Source organism: Harpegnathos saltator, unplaced genomic scaffold (genome assembly GCF_003227715.2).
Source record: "Harpegnathos saltator strain DR-91 unplaced genomic scaffold, Hsal_v8.6 scaffold54, whole genome shotgun sequence".
NCBI classification, from domain to species: Eukaryota; Metazoa; Arthropoda; class Insecta; order Hymenoptera; family Formicidae; genus Harpegnathos; species Harpegnathos saltator.
The window spans coordinates 759701-782346 of NW_020230360.1; the positions used below are offsets into that span (position 1 = coordinate 759701).

Below are 22646 nucleotides of genomic sequence, written 5' to 3' on the forward strand. Positions count from 1 at the left end.
ACTCATTTGTATACCTAATACTTCCCCACTGGTTGTGAATTTTTTTCCATCCAATCATTTCTTCATGTTCTGGTATAAAAAAGTCGCAGGGGCTGAATCAGATGAATATCCTCCCTCAGGGGAGGAGGCTAAGTCGTAGTGTAATTCATTTAAATTCAAGCAAATTCTTAAATAATAAAGCAATTGTCCATGACGATTTACGATAGATATACGAGGTCTGTCCAAAAAGAACATTTTAAAAATCATCTTATTTTCCTAATATACAACTTAACCTGACTTATCTTCTTCAAAATAATGTCCTTCACTGTTGATACATCTTTCTCAACGTTTTTTCCACTGTTGGAATGCATTCTGATATGCGATTTGTGGAACGGCCTTGAGTTCCTCTAGCGACTTTTTTTATTTTATCTATACTCTGACGGCGTCCTTTTAAAGAATTTTTTAGCTTAGGGAACAAAAAGAAGTCAGCAGCTAAATCAGGTGAATATGGAGACTGGGGAATGACAGTCGTGCTGTTTTTTTGCAAGAAATGTCGAATAAAGAGCGCCGAATGCACGGAAACATTATCGTGGTGTAGCATCCATGTTTTGTTCGCCCGCGCTTCAAATCTTTTCTTCCTGATTTCCTCCCTCAAACGCCGCATCACTTACAAATAAATCTCTTTGTTGACAGTTTGATTATGCTGAACATACTCATGACGCACGCAAAAATTGTGACAATACCTAAATACGCACTCACTCAAATCACTGTAGACTGAAAGTGAAAGCACGCAGAATGACGCGGATTTTATTTTAGAACAATTACACCGTAGAACGCCATCCCGCGGGCAAGCAAATATGCAAGCAAATAACGTGTTGGTGCGTAATTTGAAAAGTGCGGTTTCTTTTTGGACAGATCTTTTATGTGGATTGATACGTTGTTCTGATAAAAAAGCACCTTTCTCCTTTTCAAATGCAATAGCTTTTTGTGATTTTTCCGTTGAAAGTCCTAATAATGATATATGATGTATACCAGTGATAGTTTTCCTTTTCTGAGGATAATCGATGAGAAATATGTCATGGGCATCTTAAAAAGCGGTCCCCATGTTTCTGGCCGAATAAAACATCTTCACCTTTTCGTAGCAGATTCGCCTGATGAAATTCATTTCTTAACTGCTGATTGCTCCTTGCTTGCAGGTAGTAGTGAATCTAGGTTTCGTCAACAGGTGAACGAATTAATTGAAAGGATCTTTTGTATTTTTTGTATCCCGCTTCATCGATCCAAAGACTCCTTTGAAATGTTTTGTCGAATGCGTTTTTGGTCCAACGTCACCAAACGCGGCAACCATCGCGCAGTCAAATTTCTCATATCCTAATCTTCATGTAATATTTTAAACATACTACTGTGATCAAAAAATAAGGTGAATTTGTTTATAAAATGAAAAATCTTTATTTATTCTTCCAAATCAATTTCATAGCTTTCAATGTACTCCCCGTCCGACACAATGCACTCATGCCAACGTTTTTTCCAATCCTCGAAACAGTCAGAGAAGTCTTTTTCCGGGATGGCCTTCTTACTTACAATACTTTCTTCGATTTGGCTTTTATCTCCTCAATCGAGTCGAAACGGTGTCCCCGAAGCGGTCTTTTGAGTTTGTTGAACAGCCAGAAGTTGCACGGTGCTAAATCAGGCGAATACGGTGGTTGTGGAACGATATGGGTCGAATTTTTGGCGAAATGTTCTCGAAGAACCAATGCAGTGTGGGACGGTGCATTATCGTGGTGCAGAAACCAAGAATTGTCTGCCCATAATTCTGGTCTCTTGAGGCGAATAGCTTCACGCAAACGACGCATAACACTCAAATAATATTCTTTGTTGCCTAAAAGAAATTCATAGTGCACAATACCGCGATAATCGAAGAAAACTGTCAACATGACCTTGATTTTTGAGCGACTTTGGCGCGGTTTTTTCGGCCTTGGTTCACCTTTTGCACGATATTCGCTGAATTGGTCGGTTGTTTCCGGGTCGTATGCATAAATCCAAGTCTCATCTCCCGTAATGATGCGTTTCATGACGTCCTGGTAGTCAGAAATCATTGTTTCACAGATGTCAACGCGACGTTTTTTCCAAAAAGTTGAGTGTTTTTGGAACCAATCGAGTTTTGACGCATAAAACATCTTTTAAAATGATTTGGGTTGATCCAAATGAAATGCCCGTAGCATCAGCAAGGTCTCTAATTGTCAATCGACGATTTTCGAACAGCAAATCTTTGATTTCCTTGACGTGGCTTTCATCGGTAGATGTTGATGGTCGTCCGGGGCGCTATTCGTCTTGAACTCGTTCTCGGCCTTCTTTGAAGTCTTTGTACCACTTGTAAACATTTTTTTTCGACATAGCCTTATCACCAAAGGCCTTCTGCAACATCCTCAACGTTTCCGCGACAGAATATTCATTCCGCAAACAAAATTTAATGCAAATTCTTTGCTCAACAAAATCAGACATAGTAAAAATCAAAAAACTCACTTTTGTATGTTTACAAAATCACGTATAGTTCTGCAGCAATTGAATATATTGACATAAAACTCTGCATAGATGTCAAGTGCTACCAACCCACCAAGAAACAATTTCATGATTTTATAGTATCCGCGAAGTTTAAATGAAAAATTCACTTTACTTTTTGATCACAGTAGTACGTTCAGAAAATGTGCCTGCGTCATTTACTATTATTCTGACCTTCAGTCTCTGATCATTTAGTACGATATGATGCACTTTGCCGACCATTTCCTGATTGCAGTTTTTGGGCGAACCGAGCGCTCGTCATCAGATATACTTGTAGGCCAGCCTTAAACTCAATCTTTAACTCAATCTTTCACCGTTGAAAATGGAGGAGCAAAATCACCGTAAATAGAATCCAACTCGGTTTTGATTTCTCTTATAGTTTTCCCTTTCAGATTCAAATGTTTAATTACGGAACGAAATTTGATTTTTTCCATCGTTAACTAAACATACTGACGCGCATATTACAACTCATTGCAAAAACTAAACATTGCAATAACTAAACTTAAGGCTAAGCATTTCGGAGCAGTTATTAAAAAAATGTAGTTTTCACATCTTACAACATTTTCCATGCAGTAACGACATCTTCAGGCTCGAAATATTACTAACGACTCACATATCTACATATGGAAGATCACGAAATATGTATAATATTACGCTGACCCTATGCAGAATGTAGTTTGCTTCTTAATTATTGGCTGAGTGCAAAAGTTCGTGCGGAGTTTGTGAGTAAAAGTCACACAGTGATTAGGCAAACAAAAATCTTTATTCAATCAATGATATATTCTCCATCGTTTTCTATAATCTTTTCCCAACGTTCTGGCAGCATACGGATGCCTCGATCATAAAAACTGCGCGGTTTAGATTCGAAGAACGAAGAGATGCCGTTTTTTAAGGCCTCCAAAGAGTCAAAGTTTTTTCCATTTAAATAATTTTGCAATGACCGGAACAAGTGATAGTCAGATGGTGCGATATCAGGAGAATAGGTGGATTCGTTAAGACATCCCATTTCAGGCTCTTCAGTTTGCGCAGCGTCTTTTTCGAAACGTGTGGTCTGGCGTTGTCGTGATGAAAGACGACTCTCTTGCGATTTGACAAAATCGGACGTTTCTCTTTTATTTCTCGATTCAGATTGGTTAATTAGCGACAGTACTTGTCCGAATCAATCGTTTCGCCAGCGGGGAGAAGCTCGAAATAGATTATGCCCTTGCAATCCCACCAAACAGAGAGCATCACCTTCATCGGGTGCAAACTGGCCTTTGGCATTGCGTCACCATGCTCACCTGATTGTTTTCATGTCCGTTTGCGCTGAACATTGTTGTAGAGGACCCATTTCTCATCGCCCGTCACTAGTCGATCTAAAAACGACTCGTTATTGAGCCGCCCGAGTAAAGAAACGGCTGCAGAAATTCGCTTGATTTTGTTCTTCTCGGTCAGCAAATGGGGCACCCATATATCGAGCTTCAAATCGAATCCCATCTTTTTTAAACGCCGAAAAGCTGTTGATCGGTCAACGTTTAGTGCTGTAGCAACTTCTTCTGTTGAAATTCGCGGATTATTGAGCACTAAAGTACGCAAAACATCGTCATCAATGTCAGAAGGTCGACCAGAGCGTGGCTCGTCTTCAAGGTTAAATTCTCCGCGCCGAAATTTAGCAAACCATTTTTCCACAGTTCGTTTAGCTGGTGCTTCATCCTGATAAACATCCTGAATGTTTTTTACGGCTGCGGCAACGTTTATTCCCTTCCGAAACTCGTAAAGCATAACATGCCGTAAATGCACCTTATCGATACTCATTTTTAAAGTGATATTTCTCGAAGCAGTTTGTATGAAAACAAATGATTTTTTTTTAATAACAGCTGAAGACGTCACCTTTCCAACGTTATATAATATGTAGATGGAAGTATTAATGACAACACTTTACGACGCTTATAACTCTATCTATTGAAACTCCGCACGAACTTTTGCACTCACCCAATATATCAAATGCCTTTTTCTCCTCTTTTTCTTTTTTATTTTATTTAAAAGGATTTCACCTAAGTGACATAACGTCGTCATTTCCTGTAACAAGAAACTGTTGGAATTCTGGAACTATTCAATCTACAATGTCGATCAATAGAAAATGAGACGTGTGTTCGTATGAGTAATTAATATTCAATAATTTTTCATCGTCATGGACGGGTTAAGTTATTCGAGAAGTCGACGATTTCCATGAGACAGCATATGATAATTTTGATGCATTGTCAGTGTATATATTTAACGTTCTTCTGATTGTAATACAACGAAGTCAAGACAGAAATTTGATGAGAAGCAACCTGTTCGACAGTTGTTTGAAAAATTGCGAAGTGGCTCGTCGTGTCGAAAAGCATCAGCAAAGAAAGGAAACCAATACTTTTCCAACAACGAACATTGCGTTTTAAGATAACTGTTTTGGGGGGAAAGATAAGAGGTACGGATATTTGGACCAAGGAAGAAATAAAAAAGACAGAGAAAGAGATCCAATTAAGCGTACGAAGATTATAATAAGAAAATTATAAACATTGTTCGATTTTCATCATGACTGCGCTTCCAAACGAAGTGATAAAAGGATACTTATTCCTGAACGACCATTTAGCAGGTTAGAGTTTCAACCATTATATCCATTTTTACGCGTTCTTTGGCTGTCGGTTTTCATTTGTTGAGAAACTTATATTGATGGACTTTCGCATGTAACAAAGAATCATAACGGTAAGGCAACGTAACCGCTTGACCGGTAAGTTAGCAGTTCGGGTACAACTTATACGTACAATAAAGAGTTTCTCGTCTTCATTCATGATCCACTGCACTGTGCACAGCGGAGAGACGTGATGCATCATTATAAAGTAACGAGTCGTCTGCTATCTATCACGTCTAAAACTTTTTAAAAAACATATTATAATACTATATATATTATACTATACTACTAATAATACTAATACTATATATATATTATAATACTATAAGCAAGAAAAATTCGCGGCCTTTAAAATTAAAACAGACTATATTTACAATAGCTTGTTATTTTTCATGCAAATATTGATAAATGCGTCATGTTTGCTTTGCCATATGCACCACAGCCGAATACGCATTTTAATTCAATGAAATCAGAATATATCTCTGATCACATAATACTGATGACATAATACTCGTGTACGAGTAAATTACGTATTAGGTGTACTTTGCAACTTTGCTTCCGCCGTTTTCCTATAAATGGCTTTAGCGGTAAGTAATGTTCGAAATAAATAGATCATAGACGTCGTGCAATAAACTTGGCAATAAATCTGCGGCTGAGGCTCATCGAATGCTCTTAAATACTTATGGTGAGGCCGCTATTAGTGAAAGAGCGTGTCGTGAGTGGTTTCAACGCTTCAAGAACGGTGATTTTCACGTCGAAGACCGGCATAGTGATGGAAGAGAGAAGGTTTTCGAAGATGCAGAATTGGAGGCATTACTTAATGAAGACTCGTGTCAATGTCAAGAAGAATTGGCACGATCATTGGGAGTGACTCAAGAAGCAATTTCAAAACGCCTCAAAGACATGGGAATGATTCAGAAGCAAGGAAATTGGGTGCCGTACGAGTTGAAAGCGAGAGATGTTGAACGACGTTTGTTTGCATGTGAATAGTTGCTTGAAAGGCAAAGACGGAAGGGATTTCTGCATCGCATTATGACTGGGGACGAAAAATGGGTTCATTACGATAATCCCAAGCGCAGAAAATCATGGGCACATCCCGGCCATGCTTCCACGTCGACGGCCAAATCGAATATTCACGGCTCCAAAGTCATGCTCTGCATTTGGTGGGACCAGTGCTCGGCGTAGTGTATTATGAGCTGTTAAAACCGACTGAAACAATCACAGGCGATCGTTATCGAACGCAATTAATGCGTTTGAGCCGAGCATTGAAAGACAAACGGCCACAATACAACGAGAGACACGATAAAGTGATTTTGTAGTGTTACGTCCTGCAGGAGGAACGCAACTTGACGCTTGCTTTCGCAAGCTTCGACGTACTCGCAAATCTGCGGAACAGATCATGGATCGGAATGATCCCTTTATCTGGCGCAGACGTACGTCGGTGGTCCTTTATTTAGGTCAAGGAACTGAATCCTTTTACCTGGGATAGGACCGTGAGCGACAGTTGAGGGAAGGGAGAATTTTTGGTTGAGAATAATTATTTGGAAAACGTGATTGGTTTACAATTACAAACAACTTGTTTTATTAGTGATTAGACGGAAGTTCACAATGAAATAAAATTTGTAAGATTTTATAATGTGTCCGTATACATATGTGGTTAACAATCGGGCTCAGAACAATGATTCTCGATTACTCAGAACAATATTCCGTGTTCGTTATGTCCGACTGTGATCGAAAGGATTGGGCCACTGACGTCTGATTTAACAATTAAGGAGGAATGCCAAGGAGGATAGAAAACGGAAGTAAAACGAAAGGAAAAGAAAAGAGAGAGAAGAAAAGATAAAAAAATGAAACGAAAGAGGTCACTCAGGTAAAAGAAAATATAAGCAACTTACTGCTGGACTTCTCTGATCTTAGTAGACAATGAAAGGTGTGGTTGCTGCGTCTCTGTGAGGATAGATGCCTCAAGTTCTGCGCCAAGGACAGGCAGCTGGTTTCGGCAGGATCGCTCTCAATGGCCCAAGAAGGCACAAGATCGTTACACCGAATAATTAACAAGTGAAGAATATTGGTCGGTCTAAGCCACAAGTTGGCTTGATTGTTAAGAAACCCTGAAGGGGTGCTGGAGAGAAGCGTCTATCCTGGGTGCTGGATCGGCGAGAAATGAGTGAGGCTTTTGACTTTTCTCAAAAAGTCAGCTCGGTTGAGAGAGTGGGGTTTTGGGGGAAATGTTCCAGAAGATTATTTTATAGGAGATAAAATGCATGTGGCAATAAGAGGATTTCGAAAGTCTTTTGTAAATAAAAAAAACGTGGCAGCTATCTTAAGAAGTACATATCGATATTTCTAAGAACGATGTCGTGGTACTATTATCAATGGTTAAGCGCGTGGAAAACAGGATAGGAGTTGATTCAAGATTGTTAGTATTTTCGGGGTATCGAAAATTCCAGAGATATCGTCGTGTGGTATCATGCCTGAGCGCATTCGGCCATATGATAAGTAATCATAAATTCGATTTCCCTTATTTATAAAAGAAGTCTAGGGTCCGCTGAGTCAGCAGGACGTAACAGTAGCATGACAATGCTCGACCCCATGTTGCGAGAATGGTCAAGTCATACTTGAAAACGTTGAAATGGGAAGTCCTACCCCACCCGCCGTATTCTCCAGACGTTGCTCCCTCTGACTATCACTTGTTTCGATCAATGGCACACGGCCTGATTGACCAGCATTTCCGGTCTTATGAAGAAGTAAGAAATTGCATGGATTCGTGGATCGCTTCAAAAGATGACCAGTTTTTTCAACGCGGGATTCGTACGCTGGTCGAAAGATGGGAGAAAGTAGTGGTCAGCGATGGACAATACTTTGAGTCATAAATGTATAACCAGTTTTTTATAATAAAGCCTCGAATTTCGGAAAAAAACGGCTGAAGCAAAGTTGTACACCTAATATATACAAAAAAGTATATCAAGCTGAACAAGATCTCGGTACACCCAAGCAATTCTTTTCTCGACGTGTTTTTCAGACAGCGGAAGTTTCTTCACTTTGCTTCGATATTTTTCATTATGTGCACGTATACATCTTATTGTGTCACATGACATATGATTTAGCCCTTTTTTCTTCGATACGGCTTCAATTCACGTCACTATGATATTGTCTACAAATATTCGTACAATCAGTGCATCTACTGTCCGTCGTTATCTGCATAGAATTACGTTCCGGGAAATCATCGACTTTTTTCACCTCAATAAGTAGCGGTTGGCCCCCTCACTTATAAATATTTTAAACTTTTTCATATACTTAATAACAGCAAAGCACGACATTTTTGGTCTTTCAGGATGTATACAAAAAAAACAAATCATCAAAACGCTATGCGTATGCACGCATCACGAAATATATGTCTTTTTTTCACGAAGGTCGGACAACAATTGAAGCTTTCTATTCCAAACATCTTAATAAAATTATCCCACTATTAACTCTTTGGAATTTCGCGTGTAGCAGTTTCCATGTAAAAGTTTAAGTGGACAAAATTTTATCAAACAGACTATATGTATATACGCATAATTGTAAGACATACTTGTAATCATATTGCTATTTTTTACTGATTTTTTATTAGTAATTTTTTTCTGTTTCAAGATCCACGTACAAAAGATTTCTTTCTGGTTGACACACTATGGCGGCTCCCACTTTTGATTATATTCTACATGTATAGCATATATGTTCTTCTGCCGAAGTTTATGGAAAAAAGGGTACCGTACAAGTTGAACAGAATATTACAGATATATAATGTCTTACAAATTATATTTAACATGTACTTATTTTATATGGTAAGTTGTAAATTTAAGTACTCTTAAACTTTCGATTTCTCACTAAAGTAAAGATGAAAAGAGGACATTCTGTCACTTAATCATCAAATTATTCGATGTACAGAAAATACCAAACGCTAACATGTAAAAAGTCATAACTTCGGTCATGTTGTTAATTTCGTAAACTTTTTGATACGCTTAAAGGAAAGAATGCTTCTAAATGTAATATTTAACATTGTACCTGAATTATCCTAAATTGATCATTTTATTATATAAATGGGGCGAGCAAAATGACACTGGTCTATAAAAGTCTAAAAAGATTTACAGACATTTTATATTTACACAGCTATTAAATACAGCTTGGTTAAGGGGATACAATTTTAATTGCGAACCTGTCGATTACTCGTATACACCAAATGCAATACAGGTAATTGTAAGAAATTAATTAATTACATATGTACAGAAATTAGCAGGATGTGTTACACCCCGTCTCTCATACTTTGCCTTACTCTCTTTCTGTTCTGATCTTCTTTCACCGATGCTAATTCTGCGAAATTTGTACTTACATTTTGTAAATAAGACGATATTTAGTATATTATATAGTTATATCATAGCCATGAGAAATCTTTATTTTTCTGCGCTTCGTATTAAAAAAAGAAGAAAGGTTACTGAATGACAAAACAATACACAATTTAACCACTTACCAGATTGCCAGATTGGTGTGGTATTACTTCATGCTCAAGATCGCAGATCTGCTGGAGACATTCTTCTTTGTACTTAGAAAGAAACAAAGTCAAGTCAACTTCCTTCACGTATATCACCACTGTGGCATGGTAATAGCGGTTTGGACTGCCCTTAAATATTATCCCGGTGGTCACGGTACATTTATAGGTACGTATAATTGCAATGATAAATGTACTCGCGGAATATTAAGATCTGTATTACGTAATATGCTGGAGAAACAAATTTTTTTGGCAAATGCCCTTCATCTTTTATAAATTCACTTGTATATGAAGTATTTCACGGCGACACCAATCCAACATTCTCGTATAATTTATTACTGTGATTAACAACCATTTTATAACATGCAGCCGTGGGAATTTGCATCTCATTATGTTTTTTGATCGATCGTTAATATTTTCTTTCAGGAGTAATCAACACACTCGTTCATTCGATTATGTACACGCACTATTTGTTGTCATCTATGAAAATAGACACGAAATCATGGAAGAAGCATATCACTCAGCTACAAATGCTGCAATTCTTTATATTGGCGTATCACACTTCTCAATTACTGTGGATGGATTGCGGTTACCCGCTATGGCCAGCACTGGTGTTGCTGCCGCAACAAGTTTTCATGCTTGTATTATTTGCGGACTTTTACTACTACGCGTACAGTAAGAAGAAGCCGACAAGTACAGTAGCGACGACGAAAATGGAGATGGACGGCGTCCCCGCGAAAATCTCAAGTGGCAAATTGAAAGAGCGATAATTTCGCGTGGCGTATTATCCGCTCGATTTGTCTCTGTTATTATATTTTTATTTTTAATGTATCGGTATCAAATTGTTAAATGTTAGTCCTTTATTACTTATGAACTCGCAATGAAGTTATCGCATTTCACAACAGTTTCGCTCACAATATACAATGTACATCGGCTGTTTGATTAATCACGAATCTAACAATAAAGAACTTACGGTTTTGGACAAAATGGATTTTTTTTCACTATAGTTTTCTTTTATCTCGATACATTTTGTCGATCTCTCTTCTAGTCCTCTCATTCCGACAGCGAAATAGATTAGGTCAAGCCCTGCAAAATATTCATTTACTGTTGCAATTGCTTCTCTGTTGATTGCGAATTTTTCTCATCTAGCCATTTCTTTGTGTTCTAATAAAAAAGCCGCATAGGCTAGATCAAACGAATAGTGGAGGGAAGACAAGTCATTTCATTCAAAGCAAGTTTTTAAGTAATAAAGCAATTTGGTCATGATGATTGCATATGTGTGAATTAGTATTAGTGTTATTGTATATGAATTAGTATATTTAGTATATTATTATATAGAATTAGTATATTAGTATGTTCTGATATTCTAATAATGAAGCATGATGTGTAACAGTGACAGTTTTTTTTTTCAAAAATAATCGATGAGACATATGTCATGGCCATTTCACAAAACAATCCCCATAATGTTTCTGGCCGAATGAAACTCTACTTTTTTGCGCTTCGTATCAATATGAAGAAAGAAGGAAGGTCACTAGTAGTAAAGGAATACGGTCTCTAACTCAAATTGCAAAATCTTTAAGTAAAATTGGATGTTAATTGATTAAATTTTTTTATCGATAACTCTTTCCGCAAAATCTTTTTTATTGCTTCTATGGGCAAGATGATGACCATGACTTCACGCATACGTCAAGAGAAAATGTATATCAGGAGACGATGCGAGACTCGAACCCGGACTCTCGGGGTTCCTATTATGCAACGGTTCGACTACCTGGATCACGTTAATAGACAATTGTTAGCGGGACGCATAGCGAAAGCTTCTCACAACGTGTGTGTGATGACGCATACGTCAAAAGAAAATGTACGTCAGGACGAAGCCAGACTCGAACCCGGGGTTACTATGCGACGGTCTAACCATTCAGACCAACGTGGACTGTTGCTAGTGGATGCATAGTAAAGCTTCACAAACGGTGCATGAGGTCACTACGTCACGACAAGAGAGGAGGTAAACAAAATCATAAGTATCTCTTTTTAATTTTATTTTATTTTATGTATAAACAAATTAAAATGGTTATATATTGGGAATACAAATTAGTTCGGTCCGTTCTTTGTGTTAAAAGATGTATTTATTTCAAAACAAAATGAATGAACAGAATGAACAGATAAATTAAAGTATTTATCATCGCTGGCTACTACTTTCTCCCATTTCTCAGGCAATTTTCGAAATCCATCTTGAAAAAATGACTCGTCTTTTGAGGCCTTCCAAGTTTGGAGCTAATTTTCGATATCTGCGAAAGAAGTGAACCGGTGACCTGCCAAATCGTGCTGCATCCTTCGGAACAACTAGTAATCAGAAGGAGTAATGTCCGGAGAATACGGCGGGTGCGGTAAAACATCCCATTTGAGCGTTTCCAAATATTTTTTTACGACTTTTGGCTTTTTACGACATGAGGCCGAGCGTTGTCATGAAGAACGCCTTTCAACGTCTCTCGGTTTCAGTTCATAAGGCACGCAATTTCCTTGTTTTTGAATAATTCCCATGTCCCAATCGTACGAAAACGGTTTGTTGAGTCACTCTCAATGATTCTGCAAGCTCCTCTTGCGTTTGACTCTGATCTTCTTCGAGTAATGCCTCTAATTCTTTGTCCTCGAATTTTTTTGACTGTCCAGAGTGAGGCTTGTCTTCGACGCTGAAATCTCCATCCTTGAAACGTCGAAACCATTCCCTACATGATTTATCATTTGGAGCAGCGTCACCATAAACTTTAACAAGCATTCGATGGGCTTCAGCTGCACTTTTCTTCCAATTAAAGCAGAAAATTAAAACCTCCCGCAAATGCTGCTTGGTTAACACAAAATTCGACATTTTCAACACTGTAAGAAGCAAGGTTTTATATGAAACTCAAAGCGATATAAACTGAATATTATTGGTAGATGTCTAACCTCTCTGAAACCGCCAAAATCGGCAGTCACTATAAACCATTCATAACAGCCGGAGCCATCTTTTGAAAACGGACCGAACTAATTTGTACACCCAATAACTTCTCCCGTTAACGTGAAAGTTGCCTCGTATGTAAAACCAATTTGATAAGGGAACATGGGCCGAACATGGTGCCATCATTCTTTCACAGAAATCTATACGAAGCTCCACATCTCCGTCTTGCAATTCTTGGACATATTGTAATTTGTATGGATGGAACTTGTTTTTCCTTTAAAATTCTCCAAACAGACTTGGGAGCAATATTATGAGTTTGAGCGGCTCTGTTAATAGTAGAATTGGGACTTTCAATAGATATTTGCAGAACATCTAGTTGTTTTTTTTCGTTAACGGCAGGTTTCTCTGATTAGGGCGATTGTTTGCGCTACCAGTTTCTCTGAAACGTTCCATTGTTTTTAGGACAGTGGACTTATTAATTCGACGATTCGGATACGTCTCATCAAATAATTGAGCGACAGCAGCGTACGACCGTTCGTTATCACCCCATCCCACGCATCATGAGGATAGTGATTTTTTCACGTTCCGACAATTCGCTAGCCATTTTTAAAACGTTTAATTTTTAATCTGCCTAAGATCTGTGAGAACTGATTTTAAGTAGCCGTGAAAACAACTGATTTTAAGTAGCTGTGAGAACAACTGATTTTAAGTAGCAGTGAGAACAACTGATTTTAAGTAGCCATGAGAACAACTGATTTTAAGTAGCCGTGAGAACAACTGATTTTAAGTAGCTGTGGAGAACAACTGATTTTAAGTAGCAGTGAGAACAACTGATTTAAGTAGCCGGTTGATCCTGGATAACACTAAGTGCATGAAATTTTGAAATTTAAACGGCCGCCATTTTTAATGGGGGGAGGTCGTAGCGACTTAAAATTTTAAGGGTGTGTTTGTTATGAAAAGACCTTTCAAATGAGCCCCCATTCGATCCTTAGTCCAATTAAAAATTTTCAACCCCCTTTTATCCCCGCGTACAAGGGGGTGGAGAATGATCGGTATCCAAGCTTTCTTGAAAAATCAAAATACATGTTTTACCGTTTTTTGATATTTTCATTTTTACAAAAATTATTTAAGGGTTTCCACACTTTTGACAAACCCTGTATGTAAAATGGTTGGTATTCGACAATTCGCATAATTCATGGATACAAAGGCATAATATATTGTAAAAATGAATACAGTTTTATTATAACATTTGATGACATACTTAATTGTAAAATAGCTAATAAAACAAATAAACGACATAATGGTATACTATAATGTCCCCATGGTAACGTATTTATCGAGTCAAACACAATTTATTCCCTCTGGTCTTGTCCAGATGGATTAACTATGTAGTTTATCCTTTCTTACCTACATCGTCAACAGAGTTCAAATAAAAAAAGGCGCCCCCCGCGCCTTGTCGCATCCTGCCTGCCCAGTAGCGCTGCGCGCGCTTTGTCGCGCCCTGCGCCGCCACGCGCGCTGTAACCTCATTGTGTTTTCTCTTCTTACAGAGTCAAGTGAGTTCAAGTTTCCGCGCTTATTTTATACTTTTCCAATTTTCTCGACATGATGAAGCATCGGAAAGACCGATCCCCACGTTCTTCACTAAAGAGCCGACGTAAGCACCGGGAGCGGTCCTCTAGCAGGCGATCAGGTTCTCGATCGCTCTCAAGATCGCGACTTAACCTCTCTCGCCAGTCGCCGCACCACTTGAGAGAGAGAGTATTCAGTGACGCGTTCACCATCTTGTGACCGAATCTTACACACACTAAGCGAGTTTATGGATTATTGGAAGCATCGGAGGTCCCCGGCACCCAGCGAGGTGTCGGAGGACGGGGAGAGACCAACGATTCTACCTCCGCCACTAGATCACACGTTGTCCTCGGAAAAGTCCGGCGAGGCTTCTGCCGAGATATACGTTGAGCATAGGGCCTTCAGGGGCCAGGATGGCGATCCAGGTATGTCCCCGTATTGGCTTCTCGCCACGAATAGCGACACAAAAGGGATATAAACATCTGCTCTCTTTCCATCGCATTTCCAGTACACTCTCCTTTTCTTTTAGGACAGGTCTCATCTCCACCTAATAATGTTTCCTTCTCTACACCAGTGATCACAGCAACGCTTGAAGAAAACCTGCCTGATATAGAGGAGACTGAACCGAATGGCCTTGCTTCCGAATTATTCGGAGAACAATCTCGCCCACCTGTTGCAGCTATTTGGTCGCAAATTATTTTAAACACGACCAAGTCAGAGGTCCGCACAGGTCTTAAAGAAGAATTACGCAACACCTTCCTTTGAAATGTTTTGTCGAATGTATTTTTGGTCCAACATCAGCAAATGCGGCAACCATCATGCAGTCAAATTTCTCATATCCTAATCTTCATGTAATATTTTAAACATACGTTCAGAAAATGTGCCTGCGTCATTTACTATTATTCTGACCTTCAATCTCTGATCATTTAGTACGATATGATGCACTTTGCCGACCATTTCCTGATTGCAGTTTTTGGGCGAACCGAGCGCTCGTCATCAGATATACTTGTAGGCCAGCCTTAAACTCGGGTAACTCAATCTTTCACCGTTGAAAATGAAGGAGCAAAATCACGTAAAATCCAACTTGGTTTTGATTTCTCTTATGGTTTTCCCTTTCAGATTCAAATGTTTAATTACGGAACGAAATTGATTTTTTCCATCGTTAACTAAACATACTGACACGCATATTACAACTCATTGCAAAAACTAAACATTGCAATAACTAAACTTAGGGCTAAGCATTACGGAGCAGTTATTTAAAAAATGTAGTTTTCACATCTTACAACATTTTCCACGCAGTAACGACATCTTCATGTTCAGGCTTGAAACATTACAAACGACTCACGTATGTACGGTCATGGACATAAAGGTTGTCACTTTTTTTTAATGACTTTCGGGACGCATCCCAACTCGAGAAAGATGAGAGCTGCTGCTCCGCCTGCGGAGCACGCCTACGCAGTAACTCACTACGAAAGACGAGAAATGAAATATACGTGGTATGACATAAGTATGTCAACAATTATTGCATTCAGCAGAGAAAACCGCTCAGTGAGCGATTAGTGACTAAATAAATTCGATTTCACTTAAAATTTAATATACATACCTGTTCCTGTTCAATACCTTGCAAAAGACGCATTCCCATTTGAATGACTTACACTATGTATCTATCCCTCCGCTGCTGATTTTTCAAAATGTAAGAATTGGGTGCGTTCACGACACTCAACGGTTGAGCAACTGTTGAATAATTTGTCAACGTTATTGGTCCGAATGTAAGGATCTAACAGTAAGGACCAATAGTCACTAATCGCTCACTGAGCGGTTTTTCTCCGGTAAACGCAAATGATTGTTGACATACTTATGTCATACCATATATTTCATTCCTCGCCTTTCGTTGTGAGTTTACAGCGCAGGCGTGCTCCGCAGGCGGAGCAGCAGCTCTCATCTTTCTCAAGTCGGGATGCGTCCCGAAAGTCATTAGAAAAAAAAGTGACAACCTTTATGTCCGCGACCGTACATATGGAAGATCACGAAATGTGTATAATGTTACGTTGACCCTATGCAGAATGTAGTTTGCTTCTTAATTATATCAATTACCTTTTTCTCCTCTCTTTCTTCTTTATTTTATTTAAAAGGATTTCACCTAGTGACATAACGTCGTCATTTCCTGCAACAAGAAACTGTGTTGGAAATCTTTAACTATTCAATCTACAAAGTTGATCAATAGAAAATGAGACGTGCGTTCGTATGAATATTTAATATTCAATACTTTTTCATCGTCATGGACGGGTTAAGTTATTCGAGAAGTCGACGATTTCCATGAGACCGCATATGATAATTTTCATGCACGCGTCAGTGTACATATTTAACATTCTCCTCATTGTAATATAATGAAGTCAAGAGAGAAATTTGATGAGAAGCAACCTGTCCGACAGTTGTTTGAAAAATTGCGAAGTAGCTCGTCGTGTCGAAGANTTACCATTTTGTTCTTTATTAAATAAGACAAAATTAATATTCTGCTTCAGTTTAATAGTTGTAATTTCAGAAGTTATCATAAATACTGATCATGTAAGGCAAAGGATTGTATAAAGTATAAGTTGTCGTATCATCCACGTGGATTTTCTCATGTCGACACTACCAGTGATATTTAATCTGACTGTATTATTTGAAGATTGTGAAAAACATTTAACAGGATAATATCTTTGACTTAACCACGTATCCATAATTTCACTAATTCTAACAATTTTTATTGGTTTCTGTCATCAAGTATATGTTGTAAAGTGATCCAGAGATTATCAGGAGTGGCAGAACGAAACTTACTATAAAGAGAAAAGTTCAACGTTGCGTGTATGTGTGCGTGCACGTGTATATGTTTATGTTATTAATAATTTATGAATTTTACAATACGAAACACATTTTTACTTAACCACGTGTTCAGTTTAGCTTTTTAACGTAAATGCATAAATATATCAAAATTCTACGTAATAAATAATATGCCTCTCTTAAGCCCGATTAATTAATTAATACATAAACACATAGATTTGAAATAGTATAAATTCTCTCGTACATATAGTTATCTTTCACAGGCAACACCTAATAGCGAAGTACGTATTATATAATGATACTACAAAGTGTTACTTACAATTCGCCCAAATATTTTTTGACAGCTAGTTGAAACTTATCTCGTGTGATTATATACTCTATCATACGTAAAAGAGCGAGACCTGTAAATAAAACAGAACGATGTATATAACAAGTTTATTTGGTTTACATAGAGTAAGGACCAAGTCTCATAATTTATATGGTATTTTCTTCCAACGATAAATGAATATTTTTTTTTTAAATCTCCAGTTAAACACTAACCTTTATTATAATACCAACGAGAACAGAGGCCAACATCGATTTCATCCGCGACTCGTACATCATATTCGGAAAGAGCTCTCATCTGACAGTTAATTTCATACTGAAATGTTAATTGAAGAATTTGGATTGCATAGAGATCCACTAATTGAACCGATAAACTAAGTGAACCGATGAAAATCTAGAATAAATCATTCTGATATAACTAAAATATACGCTAGTGCACAAATTAACATTATGCAAATGTACTCCAGCAAACATAAATATAACGGTTATATTATTGTAATATAACGAATATAATTTTGACGTTATATTATATAAGTTAACGTATTATATAATTTGAACATTATATAATATAATAAGTAAATTGCAAACAAATTACAAAAGTATAAGTTACACATACATACACTCATATTAGTAAATAAATAAGTTATAATACATGTACATTAGATGTAATTATCCACTCATATAAAATTGCAGTTATGTAACATACAAATAACATGTTACTAAAATATTACAGGATAGTTATTGTATATAACGAGACCGTAACTTATATATAACAGTTATATATAACAGTTATGTTATGAGGTTTCAAGCAAAAGTTATATGGCTGAAATATAAAAATTATACAAAATATATGACGAAAACCCTTACACCTGTCATGCTTACAAAATTAAATATTTGTTGTGCTATTAATTCTTTCCACATTAGCAGTAGCGGTATTCCATATACAATGAGGTTTGTACATGATTGAAAAACGATTAGAAAAATTAAGAAATGTCTTCAATACCGATCATTTGCCTTTAAATTCAAAAGTATCTCGCCCTCTAATAATGCTGATAGATATATATTAACCTCGTTCATGATATAATGACTGTAAAGCTTCGATAGTGTTTCGCCTATCCACAGGTCGGCCCACCGAGACTGAGTAACCACTGCTGTAAACGGCTGACGTGCCATTTGGTGCGAAATGACTTCGCCGATATGAGCCTTGCGGCCAGGGAAATCGATATCTTTATCATATGGAACATCCTTTTCACTATAAATTGTGAATTCATATGATCAGGTGATGACATGTATAATAGAAATGGCAGTATGCTTTTCTACAATTTAGCTCTTTCATAAATTACACTAACGTATAAAGTTAATTTAAAAGTTCTAATAACGAATTAAACACTGCATGATAATAACATCTATTTTATTATTAGGTGTGTGAATTAATTCGGTCTATCTGGCGGTCAATTGCTGTACTATGTAATTTTCTAACCTATAATGTCTGCAAAAGGCTTTATTCTTTAGTTTTGATATCTGGCAATAATATTCAGTTGATAAACGTTTGGGTTTGTAATAATAACATCGTGTTTATCTAATTCGAAAATGTCGAAATTCGAGCCAAAAAAGCATCATCTCCGGGAAGTTCTCATTTTCTGTTTTCATTTGAAGAAAACAGCCGCTTTAATTCATCGAATGCTCGTAGAAGCTTATGGTGAAAGTGCTCTCACCGATAAATCATGCAGAGAATGGTTTCGACGTTTCAAAAGTGATGATTTCAGTGTCGATGACAAATCTCGTCCAGGTCAGCCGAAGAAGTTTGAGAACGAGGAAGTGCCGGCGCTAATCGATGAAGATCCGTGTCAATCGCAATATGAGCTCGCGCAATTGTTGAATATTGATCGATCAACAATTTCTGTGCGTTTGGCAGCCATGAAAAAGATTAACAAAGAAGGAAGATGGGTGCCATACGAACTGAAAGAAAAAGACATCGAGAGGTGAAAAGCCATGTCTGAAATTTTGCTTGCCAGGCAAAAAAGAAAAGGTTTCTTGCATCATATTGTGACTAGAGAAGAAAAGTGGATATATTTCGATAATCCCAAACGGAGGAAATCCATTAGCGACCCATGAAAACCATCCACATCGATACCCAAGCGGAATATTCACGGCAAGAAAGTAATGCCCTGTATATGGTGAGGCCAAAAGGGTCTACACCCTACACTACTGTATCATGAACTATTAAAACAGAGCCAAACCATTACTGCCGAACTTTACCAACAACAACTGATCCATTTAAACAACGCATTGAAGAATAAGCGGCCGGAATATGCAAAGAGACACGACAAAGTGATCTTCCAGCACGATAACGCTCGGCCACATGTTGGAAAGATTGTGAAGGCCACATTGGAAGCACTTGGCTGAGACGTTTTACCTCACCTGCCGTATTCATCAGACATTGCTCTATCCGATTATCACTTATTCAGATCGATGGCACACGGACTTTCGGACCAGCACTTCAACAATTATGAAGAAATAGAGAAATGGCTCAATGAATGGATCGCTTCGAAGGACGAGTCGTTTTTCCATCACAGAATACAACAACTGCCAGACAGATGGGAAAAAATAATAGCAAGCGATGGCAAATACTTTGATTAGTATACTTTTTTATGTTTTTTTATACTAAAGTCTTTTTTTGGAAGAAAAAAACGAACCGAATTAATTCACATGTCTAATATATACCTATATATTATAAGACCAAAACATCCCATTGAATTTATTGTATTATTTGGGAACACTATGTGATCCCTCTTAGGCAATACATCGGTTAATTCCGTAAAGAATGTTAAGTAACGATCGACAGTTGCAATTATACTCGTTGCATCTTGTAGCATCTTCTTTTGCGACATGTGCCAAATGGTGTCACTCTTAGATATTTCACTCTTTGTATGATTATCGTTGTCTTCAAGCAGAGCAATGAACACATTGGAAGGAGATATCGAAGGCGTATCACTAAAATACGTCTTGTTAAAGTAGAAGTCAAACTTTTCTGTGAATATTTCGGGTACATTCGAGAAAACTTTAAAATGCTTAGGATATACTGTAGATATGTTGAAAATTGCCTTTAATCCGGGCTCATCCCAACATGGAAACACTCTCCGAGCCATGTTAGGTTGCATGATGACTAACCTATCGTTAGAACATATTGTAAACATAAAATATTTTAACCATTCTATAACATAAAAGATGTGGAAAAGAGTTTTCTACATATATGGATAAATTATATATAGAAAAAATCGGATAAATTAGCATGTGTCGCGATAGTAGAGAGTAGCGCGCTCGAATGATAGAGCTTGTAGTGCAGCCCATTTAGTCTAACAATAGCTGTCGACGTACTTTTTTCCTTTAGTTACGCGATGGCAACTGTTGCTAAGCAAAGTGGTTCGCTAGAACCTCGAACGTCCGAGCGCGCCATCCAGTACCGCCGCGACACACGCTAATTCATCCCATTTATTCCATGCATAACTCCATCCATTTTAACGATTTTTGCAAAATGCTATTTGATCCTTTTCTTTATCTCAATCAGCTGTATGCCTCTATTGGCTATTTGAGTTAGCAAACATAATGCACATATATGAATTATACAGGATGTTCCATAACTTGCTACAAGAAATTCATGGAGATATAGAACGAATTAAGATAAACATATAACCTCATACCGTTTTGCGATATTCGCAATAATTATTGGATTATTAATTATAGAAATGTGACGAGTGAACGCACACAGCCATGCATGATTAGAGAAGAATATAGCTATCCGTATTATTGCGCGGTCCAGTCGATTCAGCAACTGTTGTTGGTATGTGATGAAGAGAAGGACAATGTGCCGCGCTGTTTGTCTTATCTTAACGGCGAGATGCCATTCCTAGATCTCGCCGCACGCCAGCTGAATCGATTGAATCGCGTTAAGCCCGAACAACTCTTTTAATATTATTTCGGCGTACGATCACTTATTAGACTTTTATGATTAATAACTCGATAATTATCGCGAATACTGCAAAACAGTACAAGACTTTTATATTTGTCTTAATCTGCCATATGTTCCCATGTTACGAATTCATTGTATCGACTTAAGAGATATTCTCTACATAACTCATGATATTAATATTGTCTGCATATGATCACACAAAATTGTACGAAATTTAATTTATATATATGTCAATACTGAGAAAAGGCTGGTATACAAATATGAATTATGTAAATGCTTGTTTTCGCAATTATGATCATTTTTAATTGATTTATATACCGACATAGGGATTATGAACACTTTGTCGATAAATATTTTATAAGAAAACGTTGAATTAATCGGTTTTATTTTTGATTTTTACGAATGATAACTATATAAACCAGTATAACCAGCATAACACTTGTACCAGCAGAAAAGAATGTTTACATACAATGGTTAGCAGTATGATTCTCGTAAATTCTTACCTTGCTTTCTCAAGATTTGTTCCACTTTTCTTGTATTCGTATTTAACTACACCGTTCCAAGGACGACGACTAACAGAGCCAATTGACAAGTTATAAGTCCCAGGAACTATTATTTTATCAAACTGCAAATCCAAAATCTGCGAGTGTTTGCAATAACGGTAGCCAGTTAATCTGTAGCTTTCAAGTGAGTTGATATTTACAACCTTTATCCGACTGTTGATATCCAATTCATAGGCGTGCAAACTTATGACTCTTATCGAATTTTCAATAATGAACGTGATATCACTTATACAGTCAACTACGTTCCAATTCGGATTCATTAGCGAAAATATTAGGATATTCATGTTATATCGAATTGGCCGAGAGTTAGAAACCAGTAAATCATTATAAGAGGAAACATCCGAGCAATGTTGCAGGTCTATGTCTAAAGATTGATCATGATCAGTAGCAATGTAGTCTGGCAGAACAGCGGCGCACATCGAAATGTAACTTAACAATAATATTAGGAATTCCATGTAAATATTTCTCAAAGCCATATATGTACCTAAATGGGGAATTTAATTTTTTGCAGAATATTAGTTAATGATACGTTTTTATGAGGTCATTTATGAGGTCATTGTTCCATAATATTGTTACTTAATGTTGATATTAATGTAAGAAGACTAATACAACGGATATAAGGATTCAATATCTCTTACCTATGTGGATATATGTTCTGTATTTGATATTTCCACTTCTGGTGCTCGTTGCCTACTACCGTACGTAGCATAAATACAGCTTCTGATATAGAGGTCCGTTTACTTGGCCGAGAG

The 22646-nt window shown here is 37.4% G+C and overlaps 3 protein-coding genes across 3 annotated transcripts; 2 read left to right on the forward strand and 1 right to left on the reverse strand.

Moving 5' to 3' along the window:
• The first annotated feature begins 4845 nt into the window (after positions 1-4845).
• Positions 4846-10700, forward strand: LOC105182047 (elongation of very long chain fatty acids protein AAEL008004). The gene is made up of 5 exons (XM_011139192.3): positions 4846-5152; positions 8822-9012; positions 9338-9418; positions 9699-9882; positions 10140-10700. Exons 1-5 carry the CDS (start codon positions 5092-5094, stop codon positions 10481-10483), a joined length of 861 nt encoding a protein of 286 aa, XP_011137494.2. The 5' UTR covers positions 4846-5091; the 3' UTR covers positions 10484-10700.
• Positions 10701-14410: 3710 nt separating this feature from the next.
• On the forward strand, positions 14411-15258 carry LOC109503737 (uncharacterized). The gene is made up of 2 exons (XM_019840844.2): positions 14411-14642; positions 14747-15258. Exons 1-2 carry the CDS (start codon positions 14465-14467, stop codon positions 14980-14982), a joined length of 414 nt encoding a protein of 137 aa, XP_019696403.2. The 5' UTR covers positions 14411-14464; the 3' UTR covers positions 14983-15258.
• A 1702-nt stretch (positions 15259-16960) lies between these two features.
• LOC112589537 (glutamyl aminopeptidase-like) lies at positions 16961-22646 on the reverse strand. Its single transcript, XM_025303314.1, has 7 exons — positions 22533-22646; positions 21835-22378; positions 20086-20532; positions 18430-18613; positions 17578-17755; positions 17357-17438; positions 16961-17033 (listed from the first exon to the last, which is right to left on the reverse strand). The coding sequence occupies exons 2-7, from the start codon at positions 22368-22370 to the stop codon at positions 16961-16963; spliced, it is 1500 nt and encodes a 499-aa protein (XP_025159099.1). The 5' UTR covers positions 22371-22378; positions 22533-22646.